Genomic DNA, 17,555 nt, shown 5'->3' with positions numbered 1-17,555 from the left:
TTAAAGAAAGACAAAGACAGACATTAGAAAGTTGAGTCTTGTTTTTATATACGGCAATCTGATAGACTCATGGTGTTAATTGGGGCTCTGCTGTGTTAAACCTTCCATCTTGTTGTCTGTTTTCCTTTTGTCTTTTCGTCTCTACTTTTTTCTGAATTGACTTTCTTGCTCTTGTGTTTCTTTCTACTGCATTTAGTCTTCACTTTTGCCTTAATATTAATAATTGAAGCTCTGTGTGGCTCGTGTAGGGAAAGTGTCAACAGAAGCTTTCTGTGAAGGGAGATGAGTAAGGACTTGCAGACTACAGGATCTCCGGGGCACTGAATCAACTTTGCCATTAAACATCAAGTAGACCAAACAGCCACACATAGAGTATAGATGGGTCACAATAAAACCTTATTTGCCAAAGTAGGTGGCAAGATGCCTAACTAATGTGGAGAAGCAGGCTTAAAGTAGAGATGTCTCTAGGCCCTGGGGTGGAGGGTTGGTAGTTTGCCAATCTAGGTACCAGGGTTTACAATCTACACTTTCACCTGCTCACGATCTATCTTCAAATAGCATCTTACCATTCTAGTGACGATTCTGTCATTGTAAGTGTATACACACTCAACCACAGCCCACAATGACCCTCTCTCTCATCCCCTGTGCTAATGTCAGAATTTTACTGCTACCAAAGGTACAAATGACACAATATGTTGTTGTTGTTTTGTTTTAGACAATTACCTTTTAAGAGACTTTTAAAATGAGGATAAATATCTTTAAATTCACCCTGTCTGGAATTCCTCATTGTGTATGTGTGTGTGTGTGTGTGTGTGTGTGTGTGTGTGTGTGTGTGTGTGTGTGTGTGTATGTGTGTGTGTATATGTGTGTGTGTGTGTGTATCTTCATTTCTACCTGATGTCTTTTTTTTTTTTTTCAGCCTGAAAAGCTGTCTTTTAACATTTTTGGATGTTCAAGTCTATCAGTCATGAAGTCTCAGCTTTGGTTTGTCTAAAAAGTTTCAATTTTGACTTGGGTTTTGGAAGGAACTTCACTGGATAAGAACTCTAAGCTGACATTTCCCCTAGGACTCTGAAGGTGCATCTCTTGTCTTCTGGCTTGTACTTGAGATATCTTTTCTTCCATTTTCAGATTCTCTTTACCTTTTACTTAACTGTGGTTATGATGCACTTTCCTCTATGGTTTTTTGGATCAAGTTTTGCCAAGCATCTTGAACTTCTGAGTTCATTTTCCATCATAGTTGAAACATTTAGAACTATTACATCAAGGACTTTCTTTTTCTGTATTCCAGCCCCTTCTTCTCTCTTCCTCCTAAAAACTGTTTACTGACGTATTTATGATGTGTATGTGTATGTACCTGTATGTGTTTTATATGCACCATATGCATACAGCTATCCACATACACCGGAAGGGGGCATGGGAGCCCCTGGATCTGGGACTACAGAGCTGGCATGGGGGTTCTGGGAACCAAACTCAGGTCCTCTGCAAGAGCAGCCAGTAGTCTTAACTGTTTAGACTTAACTGCCATCTTTTCAGCCTTTCCCTTCTCCTGAGACTCCAAATGTACACATTAAAACATTTGATAATTCACAAGTGAGTGAGGTGTTCATTTTTCCTTAATTATTATTGTTAGTGCTACATCTTTAAGTTTCCTGATTTTTTTTTTTTTTTTTTTTTTTGGTCTTTGGTATTGCCTAGTACACTGATGAGCCAATCTTGGGACCTTTTCATTTCCTATGTTCTTTTCACAACTTCAAGTTCCATGTGTTTCTTTCTTTTATTGTCCCGTCCTTCCCTCATGTAGTCATACCATAAACACAATCAGAGCTGTTGTTTTTAAACTCTTATAAAGTCCCTTGCCATCATCTCTGTGATTTCTGGGTCTGTTTCTAGTCATAGAATCTCCTCTGTTAGTGGCCACACTTCTGCATATATCGAGTATTACCTGATTGCAGGTGAGGTACTTTGAATAATCATCTAAGTATTTAGACTTGATTTTTCCTTTGAAAAGTCTTGTTTCTTTCTATCTTTTTTTTTTTTAGGTAATTAAGTTACCTGCTTATCAGTTCTCTCTCCTTCAGGCTCCTTCTCAAACACTGTTATCTAAGCTTCAAGCTTTACTCTAGAGCAGGGATAGCAGAGTTTTTCTGTAAAGGACTGGACAGTAAATATTTTAAGGCTTTATATCTGGACTCCTCAACTCAATGACTGAATTGACTATGTTACAATAAAACTTTATTTATAAAAGTAGATGGCAGGCCGGATTGACTAGAATTTGGTCCCCTGGCCATAGTTTGCCAAACTCTATTCTAGACCTAGGTTAACTCCACTAGTAATGACTTTTCTGGGGTGTCTACTGACAGTCCAGGGTGTTCAATGCAGCAATTCATTCTGGGTATTTGGATAACAAACACCTTTCAATCTTAGGCAAATTCTGGTTATTATTTATTTGTAGTTTCTGCCCTCTGTCTTTCTCTTTTCCATACAACCTTCTTTGATTGGCCTCACGGACTGCAGCTTAGTGTCAGTCCAAACTTCAGAGGATTCCAAGGCACATGCACAGAGCTCTCTGACTAGATGTCTCCCTTCCCATTTTATGTTTCTCAGGTTTCCGGAAGTTTTATATCCTAAACTTGGTTCCCTGTTCCTATGGTGTGCTGTTGTGGGAAAATGTTCCATCAGGAAAAAAAAAAAAAAAAAAAGAGCCACGGTGATCATAGCATGGGGACACAAGAAATGAAGCCAAGCATCTCCATTCTCTAGGTGAATAAAAGTCCAATGGCAGGAAAGGCACAAGATTCTTTTTTTGTTGTTTTTTTGTTTGTTTTGTTTTTTCGAGACGGGGTTTTTCTGTGTAGGTTTGGAGCCTGTCCTGGAACTTGCTCTGTAGACCAGGCTGGCCTTGAACTCACAGAGATCTGCCTGCCTCTGCCTCCCGAGGGCTGGGATTAAAGGCATGCACCACCACCACTCGGCTTTACAAGATTCTTATAGAATCAAAAGACCTCCCAGGCTCCAGCTTACCACTCCCTGACAGGTGTACCAAATAAGGAGGCATCTGCCGTCACGTCTATCTGCCACCTATTCATTTTAGATACATTACCCCTGCAATGGAGCCTTAGATGCCAATGTACTAAGGGAGGTTTTGCAAAACCATCCAATGGGCTACCACTTTGGGCCCCATTTTCACTTCCTAGTGTGAAAGGACATTCCCAAACTTAAGCTGCTCTCCAAATAGGCAGAAAAAGTCATCTCCAATGGGGAAAAAACAAAACAAAACAGAGGAATCATGATACAAACAGATAACCTAAAAGATAACTCAGCTTGCCCAACTGCAAAGGCAGCTGAATAAAGCCACTGATCTGAAAACAGAGGGATGACTTTAAAAGCTCTCTTACAACTGGAGAGATGGCTCAGCAGTTAAGAGCACTTGCTGCTCTTGCAGAGGACCTGGGTTTGATTCCCAGCACCCACACAACCACTCAGAACCATCTGTTACCTCACTTTGAGGGATATGATGCCCTTTCTAGATCCCATGGGCAGTAGACATGCATCCAGTACACAGATATACACACAGGTGAAAAACTCATAAAGTAAAAACAAATACATCTTTAAAAGCACTCTTGATGAAAACAAGCATAATTTTAGGAGTAACTCATAGGACGGCTAGGGTACACAGCCCCAGAGCAGGGCTATAGCTTATCTTCCTTGGTGGGTGTTTGCTGCTGAGACCTGATTCATGTCTCCTCTGCTGGCAACCTTTCCAGGTGTGGAAGGAACAGAGCAACACAGACCTCTATTTTTCATTCTAACATTCTCCTTTAACTAAATCTACCAGCGTCTTCCTCTTGCAACAGGGTTTTCAAAGAACACCTGCTTCTCTGCATTTTCTAGTTTATTTTATTTTATGCCAGATATGTGACAGTATTCAGACGCTTGTTTTGTTATTTAAAGTGGGAAAGTGGCATGCCAGAGTTTCTCCCACAAGTCAGCATAAAAGCATAATAGCTTAGCTCAAGGGATATTAAACAGCCAAGTACCTCATTGCTAGGAAGGCTTTATTACATGATACCCAAGTTTTTAACTAGCAGGGTGCTAGGTTTTAGGAGCTGTATTCACTTGACACCACCCACCAGCAGGGCAGGTCTATTTGTGGAGATTCAAGGCCCTGTGAGGTGAATCATCTCTCATTAGCAGCTGAGACTTCCTCCAACAGTGTGTTACTGACTTCCCCAACCACAGCACCAGTCATGAGAGATCTTCACAGCTGACTCTGCCCAGGGATTGACAGCAGATCTGTCAGCATCAAAAACACGCCCGAAAGGACCTGGTGCCATCTCTGGCATAAGAACAGCCATCTTCCCCAAGAAGGCTATGTACCCTTTACCAGCCAGCCCACACCTCCATTTCCCCAAAGCCAGAGGGACTTACCCTACAATTACTATAACAAAATCCAGTAAATTCCATCCATTCCTAACATAAGCGTTAGGGTGCAGCAACAATCCGTATGCTATAATCTTCAGAAATGTCTCCACTGTAAAAATAATCAGGAAGGCATATTCTACTTTTTCCTGTAAAGAGAGACAAATGCACCAAGGTTGAAAGGGGGGATGAAAAAAGGAAACAGTGATTAGAACCAACAACTCAAAAACACAAGCATTTCCCTGTACAGTTTTATCACAGGAACTGGGACCACTACCCTGCACCTGGGCTGGGAAAGCATTTTGATTTTAATGCTGAATTTCTCATAAGCAGCTAAGTGTTAAAGCCTATCGTTCCAGGCTGCATTATTGCATTTTGCCACCTGCCTTGATGCGTGTGCAATGAGTCTTCCTAGGCTATAACAGGCATGTTTTCTATTTGCACACATTTGCCCAACGCAGCACATTTCCCTCGAGATTTCCAGAACAGGCCCAGAAAAGCACAAGGATGAAACAAACATCCCAACAATGGCTTTGAACAGAACACCCTCTGGGAAAAAAAAAAAATGAAGACGTAATGGACTTAACCCTTATTTCTTCTCGGGTTTTCTTATGACATCTCAAGTTAAAGCCAGTTTTGTCACTGTGTGGCAAGGTGACCTTGGACAAGTACCTATTCTACTCTAGATCTGACTGCCCTCACCCACAGGGTGAAAGGTAGTGAACTCAGATGCTGAGGACACTGCCCAGTGACTGGCATGCCTCTTCTTCTGGGCTGGCACCACTGATGGACCCCCAAGCAGCCTCCCAGGTACAGCTCTGCCTCCATCTCAGCACCCGTGGCTGCTCCCATCTGACTGCCACATACCTCTATAGCATTGCCTGATGGCTAGAACCTCTGCGACTCCAACCCACATGACTTCACAAGCAGAAAAGGATGCCTCAATCAACAGGTCTAAACACGGAGGCCTCCTTCTATAAATGTTACCTTTATAAATCCCCAATTTTGATAGAAACCCAGATGGACAGGGCCACGTGTAACCTAGCAACATTTTCCGACTTCAATCTACTCAACAAAACAAAAAATCATCTAAGGAGAACTTTCCTCTGTGGGCTCTAGAGCCCTCCACTCCTATGACCCTTAGGAGTCCCATTCCTTAGGATCATGGACTTTGCTCATCATCATGCCTAGAACAGGAGGCTACAACAAATTTGGCTCAGGAAACAGTGAGCTCTTCCTCCACATGACAGACACCACAGAAGGAGCCAAGGACTCAAAAAACATCCCAACTCTGGTCCCACTCTTGAAAACTTTGGTTTGGTGAAGGACACGGGAGTTTCGGGCATGTACAGAGAGAACCTCTAAAACCACAAGAGTTAGTGGGAGAGTACTTCTCCATCTGTGCGGAAGCCAGCGGCCTCAGCCACAACTCTTACATCCTTTCTTTCCCCCCTGATCGCACAGGAGAAGGCAGACACGGCTGTTCCACGTGACTACTATTGCAGACGTGTATTTATAAATGCTAATTTATGCCTTTTAAAAGAAATTCTTCTGCGTAAGAACTTATTTTGGAAATCATCTTTTATGATATTCATTTCAGGATGATTCCTACAGGCCTGCCTTCCTAAAAATGTTACATATCTATACACTTATGCATGCATTTGTTGCAGTAACTACGACACTCTTCTGCATTTTAATGTACATGTCTGAGCTACCCCCTAGGCTGCAGGCCTTTGCTGCCAGACAGCTGGCTCCTGTCTCTGGCTGCCCCAGGACAGAAGTTTCTCATGGCTTGTCCACCAACATCTTCCCTCTGGGCCACCAGGGCAATAGCCAGCTGCAGCCTATACATCAGGACAGTGCCTACCCCTTTGACCTCTCACTTGTTATGTAAAAGTCAATTGATCAGCTTTGCCTTGTCTAACCCTAGACCATTCTTGGCTCTTAACGTCCCCTGCCCACATGTGAGTGTGTGTGTGTGTGTGTGTGTGTGTGTGTGTGTGTGTGTGTGTGTGTGCATACATACGCGTGTACACATATATGTGGAGGTCAATGGAAAACAAGTCGGCATCAATTCTCTCCTTCCACCATGTGGGTTCAGGGAAATGAATTCAGGTCATGAGGTTTGGCAATAAGCATCCCCACCCACTGAGCTACCTAGCCAGCCCTGGCTTGTATTGTTTCTAAACACGCCCTCCAGTGCTCTCTGGATCCCTGGAAAATCATCACCTCAGTCTAAGAAACTCTCATTTGATGTTTATGATGTGAAAGCCCTAACTCATACCCATTTCCCACCCATTTATAACTTCTGATCCTTCAAACAGATTAAATTCTCAGCTGGCTCATCCTGTGTACCCATCCCTCAACCTTCTGGTCATCCTTCCCACTCCTGTCCCTTACTTCCCTCACACAGTCAGATACTCTGGGCTAAGCAGCCCTGACGATGCCCGAGAGCGGCCCATGTACCACCGCCACCACAGGCCACGCGTGGACCTACAGCCTACTGCTCTGTCTGCAACCCAGACTCCCTATCCTCTCCCTGCCACATCCTAGGTGGATGTCCTCAGAGGAGACACACCACACAACCTCCCATTCACAATACAATCAATACAGTAAGGGTCAGGGCTGGACTCTGCACTGGGAGGTGTGTGGAGATCCAGGAAGGAACATGAACTCTGAAAGCACAAAAAGAAGCATTCCGTGACTATAACCAGAGGCCCCGAGCTCTGAAAATACCCACCTGCTGTACTCAGAGCTGTCCCAACCACCAAATGTACATCGTCAATATGTTCTCAAGACTACTAGTTCTAAGAGAATGAGCTAATCTAAAAACAGCACACTGACTTGACTATTCCTCTTCCCTTGCATCCTCCCTGCTTTATTTACTAGGCCAGACAGGAAAGAAGTTTTGGCTGCCATGCCATCAATATTCATAGCAGTTACATCCCCACATCAAGACAGTACCATACTTCAGAGCAGAAAAACAAGACAGAGAACAGAGAGTACACCTACCAAATGCACTTGTTTTTCCCTCGGCCTTTTATTTGTAAGCAATTGTGCCACAATAATAGGAGGGCCATTAGTGCAACTGACTAGTTGAAGGGCTTTTGTATATTCCTCCCTTTCTCTCCTCATCCTCTTTTTTAAAGATATTGGCTCTTCTTTCCAAAATCTTTAGTGAATTACTTGATGAAACAAGTTGGGAGAAATAGAAGCCTGCTATAATATGGATCTTTGTTACAGAGATTCTGCCAAACGCCAAATGAACAAGCACAGCATGGTAGACCAGTTGGCCTATAAGCCGGTGGCATCCAATCTTCAATCTGACACTACAAAAGACTCCTGAGAGACAAGAGTACCTCTACATTAAACAGACTACGTCTTATTATTATTGTTGTTATTGCAAACCAAAATTGAGGAAGTGTAACAATTACCTGCTTCGAAAGGATTGCTCATTTGAAGAAGGAAAGTAGATTTGAAAAGGGAGGTGAGAAGAAAGCCAGACAACAGAGTCTGGAGGCAGAGAGTCAGGTGAGCTCCGGCACAGCAGAGACAGATAAGAGCACTGAGGACTGAGCCACAGCAAGGAGAAGCTGGGAAGCTGGGAAAGGACGGACGAGAAACCCCTGGATTTGACGTGAGAGAACTCTTCTCTACAAAGTCTGCGCCAAGGCTGCATCAGAAAAGTGACCCCTACCACCGAAACAGGAAGGCTACATGATTCCAACCCCCTCTATATGCCAAGTACAGTAAGGCCTAGATGGCTCAGTCATGCCCAGCAGGGGTTTCTTCTCTTCAGCAGAAGGTCTTGAGTGGGTAGTGCCAGTCAAACTGCCCTTTAGAAAGACATCATCTAGCCGGGTGGTGGTGGCGCACGCCTTTAATCCCAGCACTCGGGAGGCAGAGCCAGACAGATCTCTATGTGTTTGAGGCCAGCCTGGTCTACAGAGTGAAATCCAAGACAGTCACCAAAACTACACAGAGAAACCCTGTCTCGAAAAAGGAGGAGGAGGAGGAGGAGGAGGAGGAGGAGGAGGAGGAGGAGGAGGAGGAGGAGGAGGAAAGACATCACCTAAAACCTCTCTACATTGCCGGGCGGTGGTGGCGCACGCCTTTAATCCCAGCACTCGGGAGGCAGAGCCAGGCGGATCTCTGTGAGTTCGAGGCCAGCCTGGGCTACCAAGTGAGTTCCAGGAGAGGCGCAAAGCTACACAGAGAAACCCTGTCTCGAAAAACCAAAAAAAAAAAAAAACCTCTCTACATAAGACCTGAGTCTCCCATGAGACTTTAAACTATCAGAGAAATAAAGGCTCAAATCTAGGTTGTTTTGTTTTGTTTTAGTATGGGGGTGAGGGTTTCTCATGGGTACATGTGTACACAGATGCACATAAACATGCACACATGTAGAGGACAGATATCAACCTCAAGTGTCCTTCTTCCTCAAGAGCTAGCTAGCCACCTTGTTTTATGGTTTGCCTGGAGCACACTAGCTGGGCTTGCTAGCTAGAGAGCACCAGAGATCCAGCTCTCTGCTTGGCAAGTTCTGGGATCACAAGTGCATAGCTACAGACCCAGAGTCTTCACATGGCTTCTGGGGCTCAGCCTCAGGTCTCAGCAAGCACCTTATCCACCAGCCATTTCCCCAGCCCTCAAATCTAATTCTGGAACCCAGTTTATCTTCTTAAACAGCAGATTTTTAACAGTAGGACAGTCTCTAAGCCAATCATTTCTGAACTAATTTCCAGTCTCTAAGCTACTTAATCTGTAGGAAACCAAACCCATCAGCTAGCAGGAACTGGGAGATTCCAGAATAGTTGGTTCTCCCCCCCCCCCCCCCCCAGGATCCTTTTGCAGTGTGCTGTGGCATCAGCTTCATCCATCTGTCTGCCTGTCCATCCATCCATCCACAAGTGCATCCATCTGTCCATCCAGCCTGGGCTGGTTCCTCCTTAGCAGAGCTTACCATCTAACCTCAGAGGCCCAGCTGGCTGACAGAACTCTAAAGAGGCTGACACCCGCCAGTGGCATTTACCCCTTGGCTTTGCTTATCCACCCACATGGCCCTTGTCTTTGAGAGGTTTCCCTGGCTTGTGAGAAGCTGTCCCACACATCTCTTTGTGTGCCCAGCAGGTGCCCTTGCAGTCCTCAGCCCCCTGTTTTCAAGGATCATTCCTCTCTGCCTTTGTAACTCTAGCACCTACCACCACACATAGCAAGCATAAAAACCTCACAGGTGCTACTAGAAAACAGTGAAGGAAAAAGGAGAAGAATAAAGTAATACAACCAGACATAAAGAAAATTGTAAAAACATGATGATTTGTGATCCTAGGATATGTATCAACAAGGAAAAAATGTATCTAAGTTATTATAAATTCTTCCTAGAGCAAGTCTGGAGAAAAGCAGTCAAATTGCTGAAATGAAGGTGGCTTTCATCTTATCTTGTGGTGGTTTGAACGTAGTCAGACTTCCTCTGGACTGCCTGCTCCCAAACAATGACACAGAAACTTCTTATTAATTATGAAAGCTTGGCCTTAACGTAGGTTTGTTCCCAACTAGCTCTTAAAACTTAATCAGCTTATATTAATCTATATTCTGCCACATGGCAGAATCTATATCCTCCATATGTGCATCTGGCTTCCCCTATGTCTCACTGACAAATTTCACATGCCAGATTCTTACCCCCACCCCCACCCCGAGTTCCTCTCTCTCCCCGGAAGTCCCACCTATCCTCGTCGACCTACCTATTGGCCGTTCTGCTCTTTATTAAACCAATCAGAAGGTGCCTTGGCAGAGACACATCTTCACAGTGTACAAAAAGATTATCCCACAACAGGTTTGAATAAGAATGACCCCTTAGGCTCATACGTTTAAATGCTTAGTCAGCAAGGAGTGGCACTATTTGAAAGGATTAGAAGGATTAGGAGGTATGGCCTTGTTGGAAGAGGTGTATCACAGGAGGGGCTTTGAGGTTTTAAAAGCCCACGCCAGGTTCAGTGTCTCTCTTTCTCTCTCTGACTATGGATCAGGATGTAGCCCTCAGCTACTGCTCCAGCACCTGCCTGTATGCTGCCATGATCCCCACCATGATGATAATGGATTAGACCTCTGAATATATAAGCAAACCCCAAATTAAATGTTTTCTCTGATAAGAATTGCTTTGGTCATGATGTCTTTCACAGTAATAGAACAGTTGACTAAGAAATACCTCAAATTTTATCCTATCTACAGCCCAGGGGTAAAGCCATCCTTGCATCTCCACCTTACAGTTAGTCTCTCCAACTTTTTCAATTCCCATCTATGAGAACCCTCTACTATGCACCATGGGCAGCCTAGACACATGCGTGTACACACACACACACACACACACACACACACACACACACACACACACGTTGTCCTGCTTGCTTTCCATTGCCCAACCTGCTCTCCTGACCTCAATGTTCCTGCCACCAAATATAAAAACGTCCCTCTTCAGAGTGTTGCTACAGTGTCATGATACAAGGATTAAAAACAAGCCCTGCATAGTTGATTGGGGAGAAAAAGCACAGAGCATACAGCTATCATATGTTTTCTCTTAGCCTGGGCTCAGTCACTGATTCATTCCATGAATGACCTTGGGCCACAGTGGAACAATTCCACATCTATTCCCTCTTTCTATAATATCTTTTCACTCCATTTTTCAACAGATAAATTCCACCTATCCTTCAAGCCTCAACTTAAATAATATATTCTCAACAAAGCATTTATTGACTTCCCAGACAAAACTGGAGTTCATTGACATATCCTATCAACACCTGTTAAATTCATACTCCTAATTCATTAAAAAGTTACCTCTCTACTAGATATTCCAATAAGAAACCTACACATTTATAGCCAACTGACCTTCGACAAAGGTGTCAACAACACACAATGGAGAAAGGACAGTATCTGCAACAAATGGTCCTGTTAAACTGGGCATCCTTAGGCAAAAGAAGGAAACAGGCTCTATCTTACAGCACATACATAACCAAGCAAAATGGGTCAAAGACCTAAACATTAAGATATTAACTAAAAGTACTAGAAGAAAGCAAAGTAAGTCTTCTTTTCTTTTGATTTGAGCCAAGACATTTTGGATAGGACCCCAAAACCACAGGCAACAAAACCAAAGAGTATACAAATGGAATTACACCAAACTGAATAGCTTGTGCACAAAAAAAATATCAATAGAATAACAGACAACTTACAGAATGAAAGAAATATTTGCAAACCATACAACTGAAAAGGGCTAGTATCCAAAATACTTAATTTATTAGCAAGAATACAATATTTTTGAAAATTTCCCCAAAGGATAGGAGTATACAGTTAAAAAAAAGACAGAATGACCAATAATCATCTGGGAAAATATTCAAATCACTAATTATTAAGGAAATATAAGTTAAATATAAAGTAAAAGTACTAGAAGAAAGAGAGTAAATTTTCTTTATGTTTGATCTGAGCCAAGACTTTTTTGGATATGACCCCAAAAGCATAGGCAACAAAAGCAAAAATTATATAAATGGAATTTCACCAAACTAAATAGTACTTCATACCTGATGGCAATGGTTATCACACAAAAGTCAAGATATTAAGTGCTGGTGAATGTAGAGAAAGGGAGTCCTTGTATGCAGCAGACTACAAAGTAGTACAGCCATATGCACAAGAGGATGAGATCCCACTGAGATTTTAAAATGGAATTACCATTTGCTATAACAGTTCCACAAGAGGGAAATGACCAAAGAAATGAAATCAGAATGTTGAGGAGACGCAGGTGCTGCCATACTGCAACACTGTACACGGAGAACTAACCTAAGTGTCCATCGGGATGTGCAGATAAAGGAAAGGTGTTTCCCTTGAAGAGAAAAATACTCTTCAAAGAAGGAAATGCCATCATTTGCAACACATGGGTGAACCTGGAGGATACTGTGTTCAGTGCAATAAGCTATGCATGGAAAGACAAACATACACTCATGACCTCACCTATATGTGGCATCTAAAAAAGGTCAAAGATATAAGCAGAGAGTAGTGGTTGGAGGGAAGCTGGATTTCAGTTAGAAGGGGGAAGCTTGGGATATCACTGTACAACAGTATGAGTAACAACCAAGTATAATATGGTAGGAAATTGCTAAGAGAAGATTCTGATGTTTTTACCATAAAAAAAGTATGTAGGTAAATATGGGTATGTTTATTACCTTAATTTCCCCATTCTATAATGTATCTATACACTAAAACATGTTATAGCATAAATATGTACAGTATTTGTCAATCTAAAACTTTTAAAAATGACCTCTCTAATGTTGTCTCTCTCAAAAATTGACCATGCCTATAGGGCCCGGGGTCATTTCTACTTCACGCATCATTGGATTCCCAAGGCAGATCACATTACTAGACATCCAATATCTGTAAGTGGATAATAAGTGGGCTAGACACTCAATATCTATAAGAGAATAAGTGGGCGGAACCACATATTTTGACTAACTTGGATTATGTATCCTTTCCTGCTGATATGGTCTGCAGTACCAGGACCCCTTTGGTTTTGCCTAATTACAGGGAAACTTGCATTTGGGTGCAGGCACTTGCCCTCTATCTGTGTCTCTTGGTGGGGCCAGGGTACTAGGCTGTTGATGTTCAAAAGAGCATGTACAAATGGTGGCAGGTGTCCTCAGAGTCAGGGACATAGGGCATGAGGACGGGAGAAAGGGGCCAAGGCATGATAGGCCTTACATGCAGGTGACAGCGTCTGGCTTCCCTTTCTGTATGTAAAAGGAGCAAACAATTAGATGGTCTCTTCATTCACCCAGCATGCAAGGCCAAGTCCAAACACCACGGGCTTCACCAGGAGCCTCTGGTAGGTCCCAGAGACCCTCAAAGACAGTCATCCTGGGGTAGCAAGAACCAAAAGCAGCTGCTATTTCTCCGGGTGGCTGGGTGACCCAAGGTCACAGTGCACATGTGGGCTGAGTATGCTGAGACAATCCCACCGACTGTCTCACACAGTTCTCAAGAGGTGACCCCAGGGAGCCACTGGCTGCTCTTGCTCTGTCTTGATAAACCAGCAAACCCTAGTAAAAGCTAGTGGGTGACGCACAGGCAGGTGGCCTCTGCTCCAAACTAGATGGCTGCAGGGAAAGCTAATTTGGTTCCCTGCAGTCGCCAATGAAGTATGCACTTAGAGGCCCCCCTATGGGCAGTTTAATGGCACATTCACATGAAAAAAAAATGGCTTCAATAGTCAGTGTGTCCTTGCTTTTTCTCATTTTTTGTTTAAAAGCACAAATTTTACATGACATTTCTGTCCCCCGAGTCCAATCCTGGTGTCATCCTATTTATTTACCCCTCCTGATTCTCAGTTCCTTCACCTGGAAAACAGGAATAAGACATAACATGTCTGTTATGTCTAGCCAAGTTACAGTGAAAATCCAGCTAGGTAAAGCAGTGGCAGCTTTGCAAACGCATGTGTCACGGTCAAATGCTGCCCTGAAGAAGGGCAGAGGTGAGAAGGTGGTCCTGCCTATGGGGGTGTGTATGGATGCAGTCCTTACAGAAGCCTCTGTAATTCTGGAATTTTTCTCCTGAGACCCCATGGCAGTCCAGAGACCTCATATCCACCAGGTGGGGGAGAACCCTGCCTAGGTAGCTGTCCCTAATATGTCCAGAAATGACAAGTGAAGAGGCTAGCAGGGTAGCCTCAAAGACATCTGATCTCTGAGCAGAAGGGTGCCTCAGAGCCAGGAGCAGAGGTTGATGGAACACTCCCCTGGATCGTCAGCAGAGAGCAGTCATTTCAGATGTAGTGCGTTCTTAGGGTCCCTGCCATCCAGCAAACTCCCGGATGACAGTACTCTACCCATTCTCCAGGAACAACCACATCCCTAGCTCTCCTTCCAAGAACTACAGGAGCTGGCCTGGACACTGGGCAGCTAGCTCAGGGCAGGCGAAGGTCCCACCCACACCAGCCAGGTCCAGTCAACACTAATCCTGGGATTTGCACTTCAGCAATAGATAAGAAGTGTGCAGCTGAAATAAAAGCCAAGGAAGGTTCAGGCAAAAAGTGGGGACAGAGTGAGTCAGACACACAAATTCAGATGGAAGAAGCCACTGGCCCCTGTTGCCAGTTGTAAGCCCTGGATCAAGGGGAGCCTGAAGTCACAAACCTACCTCCTAATATTCTTCAGCTATAAAAACCAGTTGGGGTTGACCTGTGGTCAAATGCACATGGAAAAGCCCTATCTACATACGAAGACTGCCAGTCACAACTCATTTACCAAGAAAAGACTCCACTGCAAACACCTTCTGCCACATAGGATCAATGAAGGGCCCCTCCACAGAAGACCTATGGGCTCTGCCAGCCACTATCTCTAGGAGAGCACACAGGCAAAGTTTTCCAAATTCACTGTTTCAAGCTTATTCCATCCTGGGTTCCTGCACTGTTTGCACTCAGGCCATGTACTGTTTCTCACTTGTCATGTTTCCCATCTGATGACTGGTTTGGGGGGGGGGGGGACTCTGGGTTCCTTTGGCCATGGATACAGTCATGCCTGACAGCTTCCCACTTCCTTACCCAGGTCCTCAAAGGCTCTGCCCAACCATCCAGACCCCGTTTTGACTTAAGTCAACAACACTAACTGGGTATCTGCTCCATATCGGGTTGATCCAAATATGGCTAAGATACTATCTACATCCTCCAGAATGATGGCAGATGCACATACAAAAATCTCAAAGCCTATCAGAATGGCAATCAAGCTACAAGAACTCTTCCTGGGAGGCTTTGGTAAGGAAGTAGTGGGTGGAACATCCAGGAAAACTTCTTTGAAAGCACAAGACTAGAGGCCACTGAAATCCTCCGCCTGCACACCAAGCGCCTCCACAACCAGATGAACTCTACAAACGAATAGCCTGTTTCAGCCCCCACGGGAATGGTTCCTCACCTAGCGGCCTCTTCTCTCACCTCTATGAGTCCTGCTGCTTCAGCCTTGTGACTCCCATGATGCCCTGCACAGGTGACATGCTCCTTGGATCATCTAGTCTTTGTAACTCTCTTCCCCAAGTCTCATGCTGACTCCCTGGGCTATCTATGGACATCATGGCATGGGACAATTTGAAATGCCTACCATTTTAAAGAAGTCTTGACACAGTCGTTACACACAACACAAATCAAACCTTACAACATGTCTACCTCCTTTGCCAAACAGAAATCAGCAAGCATTTCAAAATGACAGGAATCGGTATGGTTAAAAATCAAGCATTTTCATTTCAACAAGAAAGTCGTTCCTCTTCCCCATTAACAGAACTAGAGAAAAGCTTTTCAATTCGTCCTTGGTTAAACTCACCAATTTCTATATTTAAATTGGCATCTCATTCAATTTCCTTGATATCCATTCATATTCCTTTAACCGGCCACACACCCCAGGACACAGAAGCTAAAGTTAAGACTTTCCTGTCTCTTATGGGGTCAATTATCCAAGCCAGAGCAAGGAAGGCTGGGAAGAGATTATGGTTTACATGTCATGTGCAAAGTCCACAGACTGAGTTATTCCTGGCGCTCAGCAGCATCGACCGAGGAGACTTTGCAGACGCCTCCCTCTTTTGTTTTGGCTGCTGCCATGCCATCCAGACTGAGGAGGACCTAGAAACTCTGGGGCTGTGGGAGCCATGGCCACAGCAGGATCAGAAGCACCACAAGCACCCAGGAGGCTGGGAGGTGCGGGAGGCACAAATCACCACAGGATCCACTCCGACAAGGTAACCTGGGAAAGTTGAGATGAGGCATTACCACTTAATGAGGAAGCAGAGCTTCTGCCCCGCGTCAGCCTGGATAAACTGTGGACACTGGTCAGGGAGCAGACACGTATGCCTGCCGCAAAACAAACAAGGAGATGCAAGACTACAGCAGCTCCCGTCGTCGACGTGGCGCGAACAGGCTCCTACAAAGTCCTGAGAAAGGAAAGTCCCTAAGCAGCCTGTCATGTGAAGGCCAAATGCTTCAGCTGAAGAGCTGGAAAAAGATTAAGGGTGCTGGAGGTGCCTGTGCCCTGGTGGCTTGAAGTCACTCAGGGAGGTTCATTAGATGCTAACATTTTCCAGGTGAAGAAAAAAAACCACCCTCAACCAAAAACAACAAACATGCCCTCTGCTTTGAAGAGCCCAGAGTGCACCTTCCTGGTGGGAGAACCACTGCCCCAACACTGTCTTCATGCCTGCCACCTCTTCCCCAGATGGACAGAGTGCTATCTTAGTTACTTTTCCGTTGCTGGGACAAAACACCATAGCCAAAGCAAGTTGTAAAAGATCATTTACTTTGGGGGCTCACAGTTCCAGAAGGTTAGAGTCTGTGACCATCATGGCGGGGAGCATGGCAACAGGCGGGCTGGCATGGTGCTGGAGTAGTAGCTGAGGGCTCACGTCTTGATCCACAAGCAGGAGGCAGAGAGGGAGCTAAGTGGGAATGGCACCGGCTTTTGAAACTTCAAAGCTCAGCCCCAGTGACACACCTCCTCCAACAAGGCCACACCTCCTAATTCTTCCCAAACAGTTCCACCAACTAGGGACCAAATATTTAAATACATGAGCCTATGGGGGCCATTCTCTCTCTCTCTCTCTCTCTCTCTCTCTCTCTCTCTCTCTCTCTCTCTCTCTCTCTCTCTTGTTTTTCAAGACAGGGTTTCTCTGTGTAGCTTTGGAGCCTTTCCTGGAACTCACTCTGTAGCCCAGGCTGGCCTCAAACTCACAGAGATCCGCCTGCATCTGCCTCCCAAGTGCTGGGATTAAAGGCGTGCGCCACCACTGCCCGGCTGGGGGCCATTCTCATTCAAACCACCACACCAGATTTCTACCAAAATCACACCAGAATGATCTCAGTGAACCAAGAACCAGGGAAGTTAGGAGTAGCTGTCTTGTCTCCAACTAGGGTTTTAAGTTGTGACCACAGATAGGGAAACTTAACTGAATGTGAAGGTCACAAAAAACTTGCCAATAGTATAAAGTTTGTAAACATGCAAGGACCAAAAATTAATCAGAACTCAAACATATGCTGAGCCTGGGGTGCTTTTGACAGTGCTTGCCCGTTTCACATCATGAAGCTTCACCGGAGCCTTGGTTCTGACCACACCACACCCACA

At 44.6% G+C, this 17,555-nt stretch overlaps 1 protein-coding gene and 1 pseudogene across 12 annotated transcripts in view; one reads left to right on the top strand and one right to left on the bottom strand.

The window, feature by feature from the left end:
• Cacna1d (calcium voltage-gated channel subunit alpha1 D) overlaps positions 1 to 17,555 on the bottom strand; it is a 301,997-nt gene that overhangs the window by 146,983 nt on the left and 137,459 nt on the right. For all 12 annotated transcript variants that reach the window (XM_052733756.1, XM_052733760.1, XM_052733764.1 and 9 more), the window contains exon 4: positions 4,432 to 4,571. In XM_052733756.1, the coding sequence (XP_052589716.1) occupies positions 4,432 to 4,571 (140 nt within the window). The remainder of the gene's footprint in view (positions 1 to 4,431; positions 4,572 to 17,555) is intronic.
• LOC128107628 (60S ribosomal protein L27a-like) lies at positions 16,041 to 16,481 on the top strand (annotated as a pseudogene).

This window comes from Peromyscus californicus, unplaced genomic scaffold (assembly GCF_007827085.1).
Source record: "Peromyscus californicus insignis strain IS unplaced genomic scaffold, ASM782708v3 Scaffold_12__1_contigs__length_115047231, whole genome shotgun sequence".
In the NCBI taxonomy this organism is placed as follows: Eukaryota; Metazoa; Chordata; class Mammalia; order Rodentia; family Cricetidae; genus Peromyscus; species Peromyscus californicus.
This window is presented reverse-complemented; position numbering and strand designations above follow the sequence as displayed.